We start from the raw sequence: 18,587 nt of genomic DNA on the forward strand, positions 1-18,587 counted from the left end.
AGTACTTGTAATTGTCTAACTGTTTGACTTCTTTTAGACTTTTCAACAGGCAGTTTCTTACAATTTTCCCTTGTAAAATCATACCTTGTTTTCATCTCTTCAACAGTCTGCCTCATTGTCCTTACGCAACTGGCGCGTTTTCTTTTTTTATTCTTTTCCTTCTCATTTCGACACACATTCTTGCATTATAGTATTGACAGGTTCATTACTGTCCTTTGTATAGGGTACCTCTTTGCCATGTTTTAAAATGTAATCTATACTCCATGTTCTTCAGCCATCGACTCGATGACCCTCACCCTTGTCTTTTGACATATTTGGAGTTGATCAGACTCCCCTCACAAATAGTCTCCTAGCAAAACACAACACTAAAATACAAACAAACAACAAATATATGAGTATGCCGCTACCCGTAGGCAATACAAGTCCATGTAACTAGTCCAATAGTCTTCTACTGGCATGTCATAACACAACACGATTCTGCGTATGTACTCAGTTCAGCAGTCAATCTCAATCTGTCTATATGACAGAACTAAGTACTCACTCACCCAGTTCAGCGGTCGATCTATGTATGGCTTAACTGCATGTCTACATAAAAAAAAGTCTGTGATTGTAGGTTTGAGCTGTGTTCCCAAGTCAATCGACTCCGCACTGTTTAGGATTCAAGGTTAGAAGCAGTCTCCATCTCATACTGGTCCAAGGACCGCGGAATTCAGGTGAAACGAACAGCTTTCTCCGCAGTCTGGGTATCGACCCTCCCCGGTGTTTGGAAAAGATGAAGCTGGCTCGCCAGTGATGTTGATTTAATAGGGGAGGTTAAGTGTTTTGAAAAAAAGAAACCACACCAAGTCGTCTTGTCTTCAATCGACAGCAGTTTTAATATGCAGGGTATCTCTCGCCAGGTAGGCAGAGTAGAGTACAAGGTATTCACAGCTCACATGACATTAAATACACCCCACACCAAGGCTTTTCTCCTCCCTTGACACTTAACCAATGTCTTGTGGTTGTGCCTCTTTCTTGGTACTGTGTGCAATGTTTTTGTGTTGTGTGCAAAAGATGTGTCAGGTGCTGTAGTAGCCTTGAGAATTGCTTGTCAATAGAAAATGTTTCTAACTTGTTATATTTTGGATGTTAGCTAGCTACTGTTGTGTTATCTTGGTGTTTTAGTTTTCCCCAGCTATCAGCCGTTGTTCATCGGAGAAGTCGCTGTTGGCTCGACGCCCTGTGGCCTTGTTGATCTCCCTGTTTTTCTCAAGAATATGCAGGTGTAGATAACTTTCCTCACTCTCTCCCATCTCCTCTGCTAATCTTTGTGAACTAACAAAGTGTAGGAAATTGTTTAGCCACTCCAAGTGCATAGCATTTGTGCTATAAAACAAACAGAGCACCCAAACGAAGCAGCTGTTATTTCTCTTTTCCATGTTACAACACCAGCACTCATAACGGAATACATTGCTGAAAAGCTACTACAAAAAGTGTTTTTTTTTCCCCACTCAACCTTCATGTCTGTACCAGGAAAACACCTTTATAAGATGCCTTTCCCAATAAATGACTTAATTTCAAATAAAAATATATGCCAAATTTAAGTTCAACATCTTGCTTTTTTTGTTAGGTATTGTGAGATATCGCTACCCATCTCTACTTAAAACACACAAATAACAGGTTAGTTGCTCCTTTAAAAACTGACCCGACACAAAACTTTAGGTTTTTAAGCACTGACATGGTATTTTTTTAATTTATAAAATAAACAAAAGTGAAAACAAAAACCTAGCTCTCTTTGAGCACTAATTATACAATTCAGGAACCTATCTAAATAACCAGACAGGTAAGCTGTTTACCAGTTGACAAAACAGAGTACAGAGTTTCTCACACACACTACCTTTGAATACCACTGAACACACTCTCAGTCAAGCTTCTTCCCACAGCAGCGCTCCGAATAGACTGCCTGCTGTTCTTAAATACACTGCACCTGGCTGCAATTTGTAATCTTCGCCAGCTGACCGTAATTAGCTAAAACAATTATCAATAATACAATTAATTAACAATAATGCGCTTTTTTTCCACAGGGCCTTGTGCCCTGTCTCACAGTATCTGGTTTTTGTTCTTTCTTCAATCTGGTTTTAAAGCTAGCATAGGCTGAAAGTAGCCAAAGTCGGAGTCAGAACACCTGCCCTGAGGATGTTGTTTTTATTTAAGAGTAAATAAATAGTCTTGCAAAGAAATATTTAAAAACAATGTTGCTACTACTCCACAGCCAATCCACAAACAAATGTAACATAACTTTACATGTGTTTCAGGGCTACTTCTATCTTTTTATTTGAATGTTGGGCCCACAAAGCTGTACAAAGGATGCTAGAAGCATCACTAATAAAATGATAAAAGGTAGCCCCAAGACATGTAGAAAGATATAATAAGTCATTTTGCAACAAAGGAACACTGTATGTAAAGAAAACCCTTTAAAAAGTGAATTGAGGCTGCAGTTACCAGTAAGGTAAGGAATTGTATGTTAAGAATTTTATTTATGTACTTCACTCTACAGGCCCGCAGTGCAGCCAACCCAGAGTTACAGCGTCAGAGGACAATGCAGCTCTGGGCAGCTACAGGCAAGCCCGCTGGTGCCCGGTAAGCCAAGGACACCCTGGCCGACCTAAGCCCCCCCTCCCCTGGGCAGCGCTCTCCCAATTGTGCACCGCCCCCTGGGAGCTCCCGTCCACGGTCGGCAGTGGAATAGCCTGGACTCGAAACCGGTGACGTCCAAGCAATAGGGCGCATTCTGCACTCTACGTGGAGCACCTTTACATCTTAACAGATTTAAAAGTGTAGCTTCTGATATTCTAATAAATACATTTTATAGAGATTTATAGTATGAATAATAATTTATTTAACAAAAGTACAGTGGATGATTTTGAAAATAATATTGATTTAGACATACAATAATATAAAGAATAATATGTGGTTGCTGCTAATACGTTCTAAAGACCTGTCACTGTTATGAGTAATTAGAGGTCGAGTATTCAGATCTTTTATTCTTGGTATATTCGAATATCTTATCATTCTAAATTCCCACCCGTAGTTTACATACAGTATATAGAATGAATTTCATTATTTTCTTGTAAGGGCATGCCTAATCATAACATATTCAGCAAATCAATTGGTTAATGTTTGGTTTATGTGAAAACCTGTTCTGCAATTCTATACCATTTTGAATTTGTTTCACTTTAACAAAACCCAGCAGTTAAAGTAATATTTAACAAGAGACATGAAAAATAATATTTGCAGTAATAAAGTATCCTTATCGTGGTCTGACCGACAGACAATTTAAATGGCCTACCACTAGGTGTCACTTGTGAGCCTATTTAAAGCACAGCACCAAATACTAATGGTAATGATATCATGACTCAGTCTCATCCCAGGCTTGTAATGTTCAACACAAAAATATGGCAGACTTAAGTCCAATGTGCCCTCTTATGGCAGATACTGAAATTGGGTCAAATAAAACATGATAAGGATTTATTTTTGAATTATTGAAAATGCAATTTTAGGGTCCCCCATGTGTTGCCTACCTTTCTTTTAAGTTCATGTCCATTTGCAACACCATCTACAGCTACCCCTTGGTAGAGCAGGGTTATCCCAAATGCCTCACCCAATGATCAGGCCATATCACGTAGAAGCAGCAGGTTTGAGGCAAAGTTTTATACAACTAATCTATTCAATGCATTTCTCATTCACTCATGCTGCATGTTGTACTAGCCTACAGATGCCTTGACTAGACTGCACCCAGCTACCTCCAGACCTTCATCTCTCCCTACACCCCCACTTGACCTCTCCGCTCTGCTTGCACTAGAAGACTGGCTCTACCTCCTTTGCGCTCCCCTGCCTCCAGAGCCCGCTCCTTCTCCACCCTCGCCCCGCAGTGGTGGAATGACCTTCCTACAGATGTCAGGACTGCCCAGTCCCTGACCACCTTCCGGCGCCTCCTCAAGACTCACCTCTTCAGACAGCACCTGTAGAACTCCTCTTTTTTTCCCTCTAGACACTTATCACTCTTCTTTAAATGCGCTTTACTTGCTCTTATCTGCCCCCTATTTTACTGCATTTAATCCTATACTTTAGAGTACTGTAATCTGTCAAGTGTTATTTAATCTGTATTATTTTGTATTTAATTATATCCTGATGCAACTATCACTGACACTGTTATCTGCTCCATTATTGAATCGTATTTTGTCATACTTGTACTTGCTAGAACCAAAGTCATTGTATTTATCTTGCTCTTAATTGTATTATTACCTGTACTGTGACTCTTGAAATGTATTTGTTTACGACTGTAAGTCGCCCTGGATAAGGGCGTCTGCTAAGAAATAAATAATAATAATAATGTATCCCGAACACATTCTTTACCCTAATAACAGATCACTAAAACTGGATAGAAAATACTCATCCTTGTATACAGTTTTGTCCATCCCCATTTGCATGTTTGCTTAATGTTTCTCTGTTGTTCGTTCTTGGAAGCAGTATGACATAGCAGACAGAAAGCAGTTGTAACTTGCAATAACAGTGATCACTGAGATCCTATTGCAATTACCTTTCTGTTTGTTTTTTTGCTTACAAAGTGTTATGAATTGTCATCTCAGCCCATTGGATTGAATAGAAAGGCAAGAGCTGGACAGGAGCCACACACCAAAGACGAACGCCTTTCCAGTTAACTAAAGAGCAAGCTCTGTAATCGAGAGGTAAGTATGTGTCAAGGAGGAGCTCCATTACGAAAGGACATTTGAACAAGCCTCATGATGGATTCTACATCAACAGCACTTCAAACTGAAGACATTTTAGTTTACATCGTGATGAAAAAGATATTGTGGTGAATTTTGATACTCATAAAATGTACTGGTTTGCAGGAGGTTGAAGTGTTCTTTACAGAGAGAGCACAAGCATTGTGAATGTGAGATTCCCTACACTGTTTTACAAACATTCCTTGTCATGGAGGGCCCTTGACTAAGCCCCTCCAATCGCTGGTGTTTGTTTTGGTGCCCAATGCCAGTAGTGCTGAGTTATGTAACAAGGATGGTTTTGTTAGTGTTTTAAGGCCACCAATCCTCTGCCACCAGAGATGAAAGGCTAGTGCATTAAACCACTGTGCCACCTACACATCTTTTTTTCACCTGTTACACCTGCAGCTCGCAAATAGACTATTAATCTACACAAGCTATTTTATTAATTGTGGTTTATATAGAGAATATTCAAAGTTGCAGTGAGTAATTTTGCCCTATAACTGATAAATATTTACATTTCTCCTATCAAAAAAAAAAAAAAAGTCTGTTGGAAAAGCATTTCAAATCAAATTTGGCAATAACCGAAAGACAATTCCTTGGGAATTGTCCAATGGATTAGAAATAAAAATCATACAAAAATACAGATGACACTTTTTGAGTTATTTTGAGAAGTTGATCAGATAATACTTGCATTCATACACATTTTGTAGACTGAACGGCTTTGAGTTTCCTATAGTAACTCAGAATATTTTACAAATCATTAACCACTTATAAACCCACAAAGTTCACAGACAGGGTTTACTTAACCCATTCCACATCTCAGACAAAATTCAGATTAGCAATTACATTCTGTAGTGTCTTTATAGTTTATGCAAAACTGTATTTTTTTATGTTTTGGACCAAGTAATTCCAGAGCATTGAACCTTCTTGTTGTATTGTGTGAAGAGTGTTTTTAAAGGCTATTTGATATTTGTATTGTTTATTTTATTCACATGTGGCACCAGTATGCACACATGCAATGTATACAATTTTTTATTTTTTTTTTTATTTTTTTTTATGTGAAGAACGGAATTTAATGTTCAAAATGTTGCCTTCGTTTATTATCACAGTAATTGTCCAGGTCTATGTAGACTAGCATTGTTGGGACAAGGGCTACTGAAATGGCAATGCCATAAGATGTCGTTTGTGTTGCTCATATGGTTCTGCCGTTTTCATTATTTATTGTTTTTTTTTTCAGATGGGTGTTCCTATTAGGAAAGTTTTAGTTCAATAAAAAATAAAATAATAATAAAAAAACGACAGTACTGTTGACTTGTGTCACATAATTTTATCTAGCAATTATTATTCAACAAAAAAGTTCATCTAAATGTGAAACTCATGTGGAGGCACTCATTAATATCCTCGCGTTTTCCTTGTCACTAAAAATAACCAGTTTAACCAATAGTGTCGAATCCTGTACACACCGTCAATGACACAGTTTATCAGGGGATACACAATGCAGCATAAAAAACTAATCAAACGTAATGTCAACCTATGACTCACTCGAGGCATTACAAAACTTAGTAATTTCCACCAAAACAGCTGATGCGCTGTTTGTCAGTACCCTGACACTTCCATGTAAATATTTTTACTGCACGTCGCTTGTGACAAACTTGTGCTAGCTCAGTATGATTTCCTAGTTGGTTCCTGTGCACCAGTATACGGGAAGTGAGAGATATTAACTGGCAAAAAAAAAAAAAAGAGAAACTGTTTTCTAGCTCTCCAAAGTCTGAGAGCAAAGTCCTGTGTGTGTGTTCAATCACATGGTATTTTAAGAATGCTCCAAAGATGGCGGTAGCAACAGCAGTGTTAACAAGCAGCGTGCAAAAAAGTGGGTTTCTGGAAGTTTTAGTTCGCGATCGGTGGCACAAAGTGTTGGCAAACTTAAAGGAAGAAGCGCTCACGTTGAGCTGCGAGGATCTTGGGGAGAATGTCAACTTTAACGGCATCACCAATGGATCTTACGGGAGCAACTCCTCTGGTCACCCTCCCACAAATAGTCCCAAAACTACAGTGCGGACCGCTTTCACTGATTTGCCGGAGCAAGTGCCAGAAGCGATCGCTAACCAGAAAAGATGCGTGAAGGTCGTGAAGCAGGAGATCGGAGGGCTGGGGATCAGCATCAAAGGGGGAAAGGAGAACAAGATGCCGATTCTGATCAGCAAGATTTTCAAAAGTCTAGCTGCAGACCAGACCCAGGTTCTGTATGTAGGGGATGCTATCCTGTCTGTGAACGGAGTTAACCTGAGGGACGCCACTCACGATGAAGCAGTTCAAGCGCTGAAAAGGGCTGGGAAAGAGGTGACACTGGAAGGTATGTTATATTAAGACATTTTAAATACATTGTTTTGTGATATTTAAACATGCTAAAGGTAGATGTGAAGAATTGTACAGAATGTGAATAGAAGGAATGAGTGAATTCTGTGCAAATGTTTAGTTTAAAAATACAAAATATAAGATAAAAGTTGAGTACGGCGTGCATAAGCTAAATTGTTTCTGAATTTAAAAAGAAAAAGTGCCAACATAATAAACATAGGCTATCCAAAGCTGCAATTCAAACCATAATAACAGCAACAACATTTAGGAAACTGATCAAAGAATAGTTAAGTTAAGGTAGCACGTTTGTAACCCATAAACACTCAGTTTTGCAAGCCCTTGGTAGAGAATATGGGTGATTTATCATTTATTTCTATTCCACCTGTTTCTTGTTTTTTTTTATTTTTTTTTTTAAAATAAATTCTGTGACAGGTGATGTCACTTTGAATTGACAGCTCTATTACCAGCAGTATAACCAGTCAGGTAAGACATGCTAGTAATACAGCACAGAGTTATTTGAAAAATGCAGTGTTACATTTTTGTTTCTGCTAAACATGTTGGTATGGTTTTCAGGCGAGGCATTTTGCATATCTTGATTTATCAGCAGGCACAGTATCCCTAGCTAATAATAGTATACAGGAGTGAATGCTGAAATCCTTTTAGTACAGGATGTTTCTCAAACATCTCTGTTTCTTATAAACTAGAGTATGTGTTTGTTAATTTGGACCTGCAATAGTACAGCTAGTGAATGAAAATGTCCCCTTTCAAATCTGCAGTTCATATAAACAGTGCCTTATCAGCATGCAACAGAAAATGTATTTAAAACTAAATTGATTAAATATAATTTAATTAGGTGGTAGCGGTGTTAAAGTGTATTCATATATTGGGTTTAAATTGGTATAGTGTGGAGTAGTGGTTAGGGCTCTGGACTCTTGACCGGAGGGTTGCGGGTTCAATCCTAGGTGGGGGACAGTGCTGCTGTACCCTTGAGCAAGGTACTTTACCTAGATTGCTCCAGTAAAAACCCAACTGTATAAATGGGTAATTGTATGTAAAAATAATGTGATATCTTGTAACAATTGTAAGTCGCCCTGGATAAGGGCGTCTGCTAAGAAATAAATAATAATAATAATAATAATAATAATAACAGTCCCCTACATAGAAGAAGGAACATGTTTTTCTGTTAAATCAATATACAAATGGACTGGCTTGATACTCTTTATGGTTAGGCCAAATAATAAAATATGTGTGGTTCTGGTTACGCTGGGGAAAAAGAAAATAGGGTATGTAGGTAAAACCTTTTATTTTATTTTATTTTTTATTTCAATTCTCACCCCAGAACTCTGTACAGAGCATAATCGTTTTAATTGTACAATAACTCATCTAAGCTAATCATCTAAGCATATATTTGTGAATGTAAAAGATACTGATGTAGACAAAATAAGCAACTTTTATTGAACAATAATAGAACAAAAATGTTTCATACACTACAAACCAATAATCTTGTTTAGAGCAAGCCTGGACAACGTACGTGGGTGCGTGTGTGTGTGTGTACATATATATATATATCACTGCCAAAGACCGAAAATCAGCCAATGCTGTCATTGGCCGTTGCTCTAGGTCAATGACGTCAATAGCCGCTCATTTTGGGCAATGTTGTTTTGTAAATATATGCAATGTAAATGTAGTTACTTCGGACATTAACCGGCCATTGTCAACCATTCCTAGTGAATCTATATATACTGCTGTGCAAAAGTCTTAGACATTTTACATTTTTTTTTGGGGGGGGGGGGGGGGGGGGTATACTACCTTAGAATCAACCTGTTTTAATACTATCATAGAATCAACCCGCGCCATCTACAGAACGTCATGTCATGTATATGCTTCTCGCAGCCCTCCTGCTGAGAACCACTGGGTAAATGTGATGGATTGGCTACTACAACACTTCATATTAGCTGCTCATGTATAGTATAGTTTACTTTGAGTTGTTGGGATCACTATTTATTTATTTATTTATTTATTTATTTATTATTATTTTTCAAAATTTGGTCGTTGCCAATTATTTTTTTATTATTTTCTCCCAATTTGGAATGGCAAATTATTTTTAGGCTCAGCTCACCGCTACCACCCCTGCACTGACTCGGGAGGGCGAAGACGAACACACGCTGTCCTCCGAAGCGTGTGCCATCAGCCGACCGCTTTTTTTCACACTGCGGAGCTCCTTTATTGAGTTTTCTTGTATTTTTCCTTATTTGTTATTAGAAAAAATCCTCATTTCAGAAAAAACTTTTACTACAGGCTAGGTGGTGAAGCCATCAAAATGTCACTGTATTATTTGTTGGATGCCTTTCTGCAATAAAGTCAGGAACCACGCCTGAGCATTTAGCCTTTGACAGTATATCTGAATTTAGTATAAAGCCAGGTATACAGGCAGAAAACAACAAACCCCAGTGATTGTATTATACAAAGCGCTGCTTCTTACATATTTCTTCTGGTTTGTTATTAGCTCAAGTACTTGAGAAGAGATCAGCATATTGGAAACATTAGCGCACATCCAGCTGGAACATCTGAAAATATGTGTACTTTCAAAATTCCGTCCAAATGCTAGTAGTGTCTCAGAATCTGCATCCTTAGAATTACTTTGCTGGTTGTTGAGGGTTATTATTATTATTATTATTATTATTATTATTATTATTATTATTATTATTATTGTTATTATTATGTATTTCTTAGCTGACGCCCTTATCCAGGACAACTTACAATTGTTACAAGATATCACATTATTTTTATATACAATTACCCATTTATACAGTTGGGTTTTTACTGGAGCAATCTAGGTAAAGTACCTTGCTCAAGGGTACAGCAGCAGTACCCATCTGGGATTGAACCCACGACCCTCCGGTCAAGAGTCCAGAGCCCTAACCACTACTCCACACTATATTATTCTCCAACCAAGTGTTAGGTATTTGTTAAGATATGCTATGATTGGACAAACCATTAACAACACCCACCATAAGTCTTTCAATTAGAGTGTTGTGCCACCGTGGGCAGCCAGCATGGTACTGATTCAACATGACAGGTCCGCAGTTTGTTTAAGTTGTTGTAGATGGATATCATTCTTCAGTGGTTACCTTCTCGAGTTAGGGGCAGAGACCAACAGTGGAGTCTTCTCCAGAATGATCCATGCTAATGTTCAACGAGAAGCCACCTCTTACAGGACAGTCCTGTAATGGAATGAAGCGGAAGGGCCAATTTGGCCTCTCACTGCTGTAGTGACATCATTTTGATGTCGCTGCAGCAGTTCCTAATGAAACATCAGGCTAGGCAAGGCCCAGTTAAACAAAAAAAAGTGAGTGATTGAAAGTGTGGCAAGCATTTCATTTTTTTTTTTTTAAACACATTTACATAGCACTTTGCCAGTTTCTTATCCAAGTGTCTGGATAGGCTTGTGGGTGATGTCAGACCAGGAAATACACAGACAACAATACTGGGGTAGGGAAGAGCTGATGTGCACGTTTAATACAAAAAGATTTAAACAAACAAAACAAAAACGGCACGGTGGCCAAAACAAGCAAACAGATACAAAAAACAAGTAACATGCTGGGTTATAGCCAGCACGAGTAGCAATTGTTTTTATTCTTACTTTCTTTATCTCACGACTCATGTTTCTCGTTCTCCACTCAGAACACCAACCCCGAGTGAGAAATTTGCGCTCCTTTTAAGTAGCTGTGCCAGGACTTGCTAATCATTCAATCTGGCCCTGGCACAGTCTGCACGTGAAGTGATTGTGACTTCCCTGTACCCACATACCAAATACATTTTAAATCACCCGTGCTACATAACTACTGTACCAAATAAACCAAATACACCCAGGGGCAGGGGTACCCCGTCACATCAAGTAAACATGTCTCTTCCATAAAGGGTTACCCATGTAAGATTTAAATCCCAAATTAGAATGGTTGAAACAATGACAATCGCCTTTGCGAGGGAACCAGTGTGTCCCGTGATTCCTCATATTGTGTGTCATCAACGTAAGGTTTAACCCAGTCTTTATTATTTACCTGTAATGTTACATTTAACCACCTGGGTGCTCTCTTCATTGATTTAAATGCAGTGTCTAGACAGTGAACAGGATGTTCCCATGGGAATGGTCACTTCCTGCCTGCCTGAGCTTTCCCATCCAGCTAAGCCCCCTTATTTGCTCACTTGGGGATGTTTTCTTTTTGAGAGCATTTGTTTTTGTGTTTTTTATATGCGACATCAACTTGATTAGGTCTAACTCTGTATAGAAGCATACAAATAACTGAATTCTAGCATTTGGAACAGTTTTCTAGGTATCCATCAATGATTTGTCTGTAATTAGCAGCTCATTACAGTGCTCCCCCTTTATAAGGCGGCCCGTTATACTGGAACAGGTTATACGGCGGTATGGTCATGGCTCCCATTTGCCTCATAATACCATTACACTAACACTAGTAATGTCGTTATAAGGTGGAACACAAATAGCATGGTCTCTTAACTATGGCTCCTGACTACAGCGTTATAAAGGGGGAGCACTGTATTGGCAAAAGAACCCCAATTATAAAACAGAGTGTTAGAATGCTGCATGCTGATTGGTCCATCAGTGTTCCAAGCCGTTACAATATCCAGCACAATGTCACGATTAGGAACTACTCAGGAACAAAGGCAAATCACTGCACCTGTGCTGACCGTGCCACGCAAAATCAAAGAAAACACCTGTCAAAATACCTGCTGTCATTGAAGATACTGAAGACACCCCTTTTGAACTGTTTGTGCCCATGACAATTGATGAATACTTAGAGAACGAAGCTGCATCAATTCCTAAAAGCAACTCTCCCGAAACTGAAGAAAAGAAAGTCGACCCGTCACACTGAGGTACAAAAATGTAACATTGACGTGCTAGAAAAATTTAATTAATACCACAAAACAAACTAATTGGGCTGTTAAATGCTTCAATGACTGGCTTTCTGAAAAAAAAGTATCCAATTTGACTTTAAATTAATTACAAAAGAACAGTTGAATACATCCTTAGACATTTCTATGGCAGTCAGAAATTCGAGCAATACGGAATATATATATATATATATATATATATATATATATATATATATATATATATATATATATATATATATTATTATTATTATTTATTTCTTAGCAGACGCCCTTATCCAGGGCGACTTACAATCGTAGGCAAAAACATTTCAAGCGTTACAATACAAGTAATACAATAAGAGCAAGAAATACAATAACTTTTGTTCAAGTAAAGTACAAGTTTGACAAACCACAATTCAATAATACAGCAGGTAATAGTGATAGTTACATCAGGATATGATTAAATAGTGATAGTTACATCAGGATGTGATTAAATACAAAGTACTACAGGTTAAAAACTTGGCAGATTACAGTATTCTGAAGTACAGGATTAAATGCAGTAAAATAGGGGCTGATAAGAGCAAAATAAAGCACATTTACATGAAGGATGATAGTGTCCCAGGATACAAACAGAGGAGTTCTACAGGTGCTCTTTGAAGAGGTGAGTCTTAAGGAGGCGCCGGAATGTGGTCAGGGACTGGGCAGTCCTGACATCTGTAGACATCGTTATAGCGAAGGTGTATATATATATATATATATATACACCTTCGCTATAACGAACCTGTTGGGGTCCAAGCCTTTTGTTCATTCTATCAAGGGGTTCGTTATAGCGAAAGGACAATCAAAATGAACGATAAACTGTTGGGAGTAAATTAATGAGATTATATTATTGTGAATAAAAGTAGAATTACATGTACCTGTTAGTTTCATATATGCAGTATTCTGCCTTTGCATTATCCAATTTGTTAAATAATTAAAACGCTGTACAAAAAGCTAGAATCCCGAATTGAAGCAAAATTTGTATTCAAAATCAATCTGGCATGAATCGTTTCAAAGTGCACCAAATCTTAATCCAACATGCAAGAACCTCAAACTGATCTTTTATTCCAAATCAACCGACTTGAAAAGTTAATCAGATCCTCATACTCTATATTTATTACACTAATAAATGATCAAAAGACAATCTGCCAATTGTTAACTAACAATTAACACGTCACTGGGCCACGACGTACGCCGCAAAGACTAATGAATTTTTAAAAGGAATCTCAGGGTGGAACTATTCCGTGTCTTGTTTATTTGCTTCTCTCAGCTTCACAACAACAACAAACACTCCCCCTGTCACTGTCAAGCGTTCCTGCACTTGACAGTCCTCACATATACATATATATATATTGTTGTAGTAAAAAATGTACATACCCCAATGGAAATGTATAATTTTTAGAAATTTCTCAAAAACAATTTTAGGAAAAATCTTTTGTAGCAAAAGTTTTGCTTTTGTGGATGAGGAAAAACAATCCAAGATTGACTGCTAAAGATATTCAAAGTGAATTGGCTGCAGGTGGGACTGGGGTTTCCATTTCAACCATAGGTCGAATATTGCATGGTGAAGGTCTCAATGGTCGCAGGCCAAGGAAAAAGCCACTCTTAGGAAAACGTCACAAGGACAATCGCTTAAAGTGTGCAAAACTGCATTTGAATGATGGATCAAAGGTTTTGTGAAGTGATGAAACAGAAATCAAGCTATTTGGTCCGTTTACCTTTAGTACGTTTAGAGAAAGTCTGGTAAGGCGTACAAAGAAAAGAACACCATACCTACTGTCTAGCATGGAGGTGGTAATATCCTTAAAAGAGGCTGTTTTTCCTCTAATGGCACATGAATTTTAGTTCCAAAGCATGGTAAAATGGATTCAATAACATACCAAAAGATATTGGCCAATCATCTGAAACCCTCTGGTTTAAAGCACAACTGGACATTCACACATGACAACGATCCAAAGCACACATCAAAATCTACTTCAGAATGGTTAAAGAAGAATAAAATCAAGGTTCTGGAATGGCCTAGTCAAAGTCCCGATCTAAATCCGATTGAGAATCTTTGGTATGAGTTGAAAAAGGCTGTGCACAAGAGAAGTTCTCGGAATTTGAATGAACTGGAACAATTTTGCGTTGAAATTTCTAGAAATTACACATTTCCATTGGGCTATGTAAACTTTTGACTACAACTGTATATATATATTAGTAGGGGTTTTAATCTTAACATTTTCTATTGATCACTTAATCATCTGATCCAAGTGTGATCTATTAATCACACTTGTTTGCTAGCGATATGAAATACTAAGATGGGGCGTGAGTCAAAAAAGGTTGAGAACCCCGGCTGTAGAGCGTGGTTGCCATTTTGTTGAAAGCAGCAGTGAGACTGGTGCTTTGTGTGTCTTTGTGTGCAGTTTGAGTGTGACACTGAGGCAATAAAAGCAATTTGATTATGTATGTTCCCTGGTTCAAGCCACCAGTTCTATTTCAGGGTTTCATCTACTAAATCCTTGTGCTGGTCTTGCGGCAGGTTTCATAGAAAAAGCTTGTAAAATGCAATTTGGCACCAGTTCTTAAAAATGTCCTCCAGGGTCCAATCCCCCTGGACCCTCTTTTGGCAAAAGTCACTTTTAAAATCCTGCTGACGCCTCTGGTAAGTACCCTCCGTTATTTTTCAACATTTCTTTTTCATGCACCATTTTTTGATACCACAGTCAGGTAGACAAGACTAATGAATCAATTATTTTTCTAATTAATCAAAGACCACAGCTGTGATTAATCAATTAGTCATTAATTGATTTCAACCCCTATATATATATATATATATATATATATATATATATATATATATATATATACACACACAGTGCCTTGCATAAGTATTCACCCCCCTTGGACTTTTCCACATGTTGTAGTGTTACAACCTGGAATTAAAATTGATTTAATTGGGATTTTTTCCATTTGATTTACACAACATACTTAACACTTTGAAGGTGCAAAATATTTTTTATTGTGACACAAAAGTTAATTAAACAAGAAAAAAAGACATTTGTTGGTTGCATAAATATTCACCCCCCTGAGTCAATACTTGGTAGAAGCACCTTTGGCAGCAATTACAGCTGTGAGTCTTTTTGGGTAAGTCTCTACCAGCTTTGCACATCTGGATCCTGCAATTTTTGCTCATTCTTCTTGGCAAAATTGCTCAAGCTCTGTCAAGTTGGATGGGGACTGTTGGTGAACAGCAATTTTTTCAAGTCTTGCCACAGATTCTCAATCGGATTGAGGTCTGGGCTTTGACTGGGCCATTCTAAGACATTCAGGTTCTTGTTTTTAAAGCACTCCAGTGTAGCTTTGGCTGTGTGTTTAGGGTCATTGTCCTGCTGGAAGGTGAACCTCCACCCCAGTCCCAGGTCTCTAGCAGACTGAAACAGGTTTTCCTCTAGAATTTCCCTGTATTTGGCTCCATCCATCTTGCCCCCAATCCTGACCAGTTTCCCAGTCCCTGTCGATGAAAAGCATCCCCATAACATGATGCTGCCACCACCATGCTTCACCGTGGGGATGGTGTTCTCAGGGTGATGAGCAGTGTTGGCTTTGCGCCACACATAGCGTTTTGCTATGTGTGGCGCAAAAAGTGCCCAAAAAGTTCAATTTTGGTCTCATCAGACCAGAGAACCTTTTTCCACATGTTTGCTGTGTCTCCCACATGCATTTTGGCAAAATCCAAACGGGATTTGATATGGGTTTTTTCAGCAATGGCTTTCTTCTCGCCACTCTTCCATAAAGCCCAGCTTTGTGGAGCATCCGGGTTATAGTTGTCCCATGGACGGTTTCTCCCATCTCAGCTGTGGATCTCTCCAGCTCCTTCAGAGTTACCATTGGCCTCTTGGTTGCTTCTCTGACTAATGCCCTCCTTACCTGGTCACTGAGTTTTGGTGAACGGCCTTCTCTAGTCGCGTTTGTGCCATATTCTTTCCATTTTTTAATAATGGATTTAACGGTGCTCCGGGGGATGTTCAAAGTTTGGGATATTTTTTTATAACCCAACCCTGATTGGTGCTTCTCCAGAACTTCATCCTGGACTTGTTTTGATAGCTCCTTGGTCTTCATGATGCTGTTTGTTTAGATATGCTCTTTAACAAACTCTGTGGCCTTCCAGAAACAGGTGTATTTAATCTGAGATCATGTGACACTTTAATTGCACACAGGTGGACTCCATTCAACTAATTATGTTTCAGTTTTTTATTTGTAAATAATTTTGAAAAATATGTAGATTTTTTTCCCCACTTCGACATTATGGACTATTTTGTGTAGATCAGTGACAAAAAATCCTAATTAAATCCATTTTAATTCCAGGTTGTAACACTACAAAATGTGGAAAAGTCCAAGGGGGGTGAATACTTATGCAAGGCACTGTATATATAAAAGCTTTAAATATGGCAAAAATAACACCATAAACATATAGTTTAAAAAGTTGTTAAGGTAGATCTTTTATGTGTTCTTCAATAAGTTGTGGCAGCTGGCGAGATGCATTTTGTACCGACTGTCCCCCTAAAAGCAGATACTTCCATTTAGAAATCAGGTTTGATCATTCGTCAAGTAGCTGGTCATCTTAACAGGTTGGACATTGGGTGTAATTCACCTATAAACACGAATATATGCAATAAATATAACATATCTTTATATATAGTCCCAAGACTTGTCAGCTGCCTTTTCTTTTTTGGTTTCTGAAATGTTTTTTTTTTTTTAGATTAGATTTGATCATGTTTGTATTTATACTTTATTGGCTGGTTTCACAGACCCAGATTAGCACAAATCTTTACCTAAATTAACATTGGGTAGTCCAGGGCTGTGTTCCATTTCAAAACCTCGCCCCTACACCCTACTTCCCTTCAAAGTGATCACTTCCAGGAGTGATCACTTCGAAGGGGAATAGGGCGCAGTGGTGAAACACACTTCAGCGTCATCATTCACAGCCAGGAAAAGGCGTCATCATTAATCAGCACTGGAAATGTGTACAGACAAAAAGAAGATGTGAACTCGAGAGGTCATTGTCATTTTTGTTTGTTTATATATGTGTAAGAGAGTAGCTGTTAAATATTGCTATGCTTAAAGTAGCTATCCATTTTAAAGCGCATGCTAATAAAACATTGACTTTTCGTGTTGTCTATAATATGCGTGCATGTGTCTTTTTCTGGGGATGGCAAAGTGTGTGTGTGTGTTTTTTTTTTTTGGGGGGGGGGGGGGTACTTGATTATTAGCAGAACTACAATAAAAAAAAACGTTAGCTAGTTATTTATCAATTAAGTTATTTTTATTTTAATGTCCTCTGCTCTCCAGAGTCTTGGCTCTCAAAATGAAATGCGAGCGCCGAGACTGGAGAGCAGAGAAAAAATGGAGATAATTGCTGTAGCCGCAATAGCCATCGCTATATTTTTAATAATAAATGAAAATCGGAAGATGGGATCTGCAATCCGAAGGAGAGCCCATCATCGTCGTCGTGCAGGGGCATTAATGAGGTTGGCCAGAGAAGTAAGTTGTAAAGTTAATAAATTAATTAAGTGTGATTTTATGAAGTGTTTATTATTATTATTATTATTATTATTATTATTTATGAACCTGAGGCAGCCCTATATACAAATGTACCACTGGATTTTGAAAACAAGCTAATACGATATAAATGTTATCCGTGTGAAAGTACAATGGTACTGTATAATATATGTATATATCCTATACCATCAATGTACAATGCTGTATTGGTACTATCATGCAGTATCACCATAATACATTAGCATTGTAGCCTAGTTTTTATTTCTAAGATAAGATGGTATCTAATTGCAACACTGTACTGTCTCTAGTATAGTGTAGCTATATATATATATATATATATATATATATATATATATATATATATATATATATATACCTGTGGCAATGTGCCCCGTCCCTGTGTGCATTTGTATGTTGCGTGCGTGTGTTAATGTTGGTGTATAGATTGGTACACGGGATATAAACGGGTCTGTGTTTCACGTGTATTTAAAGTGTATATTTGTATTTAGGCACGGGATTGCACATCACGCACGTGCATTTAAAATATAATGTGTGGCACGGGGTTGCACGTAATGAATTCACGTGCTGGGATTCAAGTGAATAATTAATTAGTAATTGAATCCCAGCACAAACAGTATAAATAGACGCACGTTGCTTGCACTAAGGGTTGGGTGTTCGGAAGAGGAGAACGGGTGAGAGAGAGAGGAGTAAAAGTAAAGTGAAGAAAGAGCGTAAATATAAGTGTTTGTTCTCACCGTGTTTGTTTGTCTCCGTGCACCGTTTGTTTAGTGTTAGTCCGTTTTTGTATGTCTGTTTATTTTGGCGCAAGTGCCGTGTCCTGTTTTGTGCTGTTTACAACCGTTTTATTTGTTAAATAAACGCTGAGTGCAGCCATTGCACTCAGCTCATCACAACCACTGTCTTTGTTTGGATTCCTTTCTGGTCTGACACAACCCACTCTGGCCGTCTTTGTGACACGTGGTGTCTTCG

At 38.1% G+C, this 18,587-nt stretch overlaps 1 protein-coding gene and 1 long non-coding RNA gene across 3 annotated transcripts in view; one reads left to right on the forward strand and one right to left on the reverse strand.

Moving 5' to 3' along the window:
* The window catches only part of LOC131736866 (uncharacterized), a 97,702-nt gene extending 96,700 nt beyond the window's left edge, over positions 1-1,002 (reverse strand). For both annotated transcript variants that reach the window (XR_009328460.1, XR_009328461.1), the window contains exon 1: positions 546-1,002. This is a non-coding gene — a long non-coding RNA (uncharacterized LOC131736866). The remainder of the gene's footprint in view (positions 1-545) is intronic.
* Positions 1,003-6,472: 5,470 nt separating this feature from the next.
* Positions 6,473-18,587, forward strand: part of LOC117400244 (beta-1-syntrophin-like) — a 72,843-nt gene continuing 60,728 nt past the window's right edge. Inside the window, exon 1 of the mRNA XM_033999878.3 lies at positions 6,473-7,119. Coding sequence (XP_033855769.3) covers positions 6,594-7,119 — 526 coding nt within the window. The 5' untranslated portion in view covers positions 6,473-6,593. The remainder of the gene's footprint in view (positions 7,120-18,587) is intronic.

The sequence above is a fragment of the Acipenser ruthenus genome, chromosome 4 (assembly GCF_902713425.1).
Source record: "Acipenser ruthenus chromosome 4, fAciRut3.2 maternal haplotype, whole genome shotgun sequence".
NCBI classification, from domain to species: Eukaryota; Metazoa; Chordata; class Actinopteri; order Acipenseriformes; family Acipenseridae; genus Acipenser; species Acipenser ruthenus.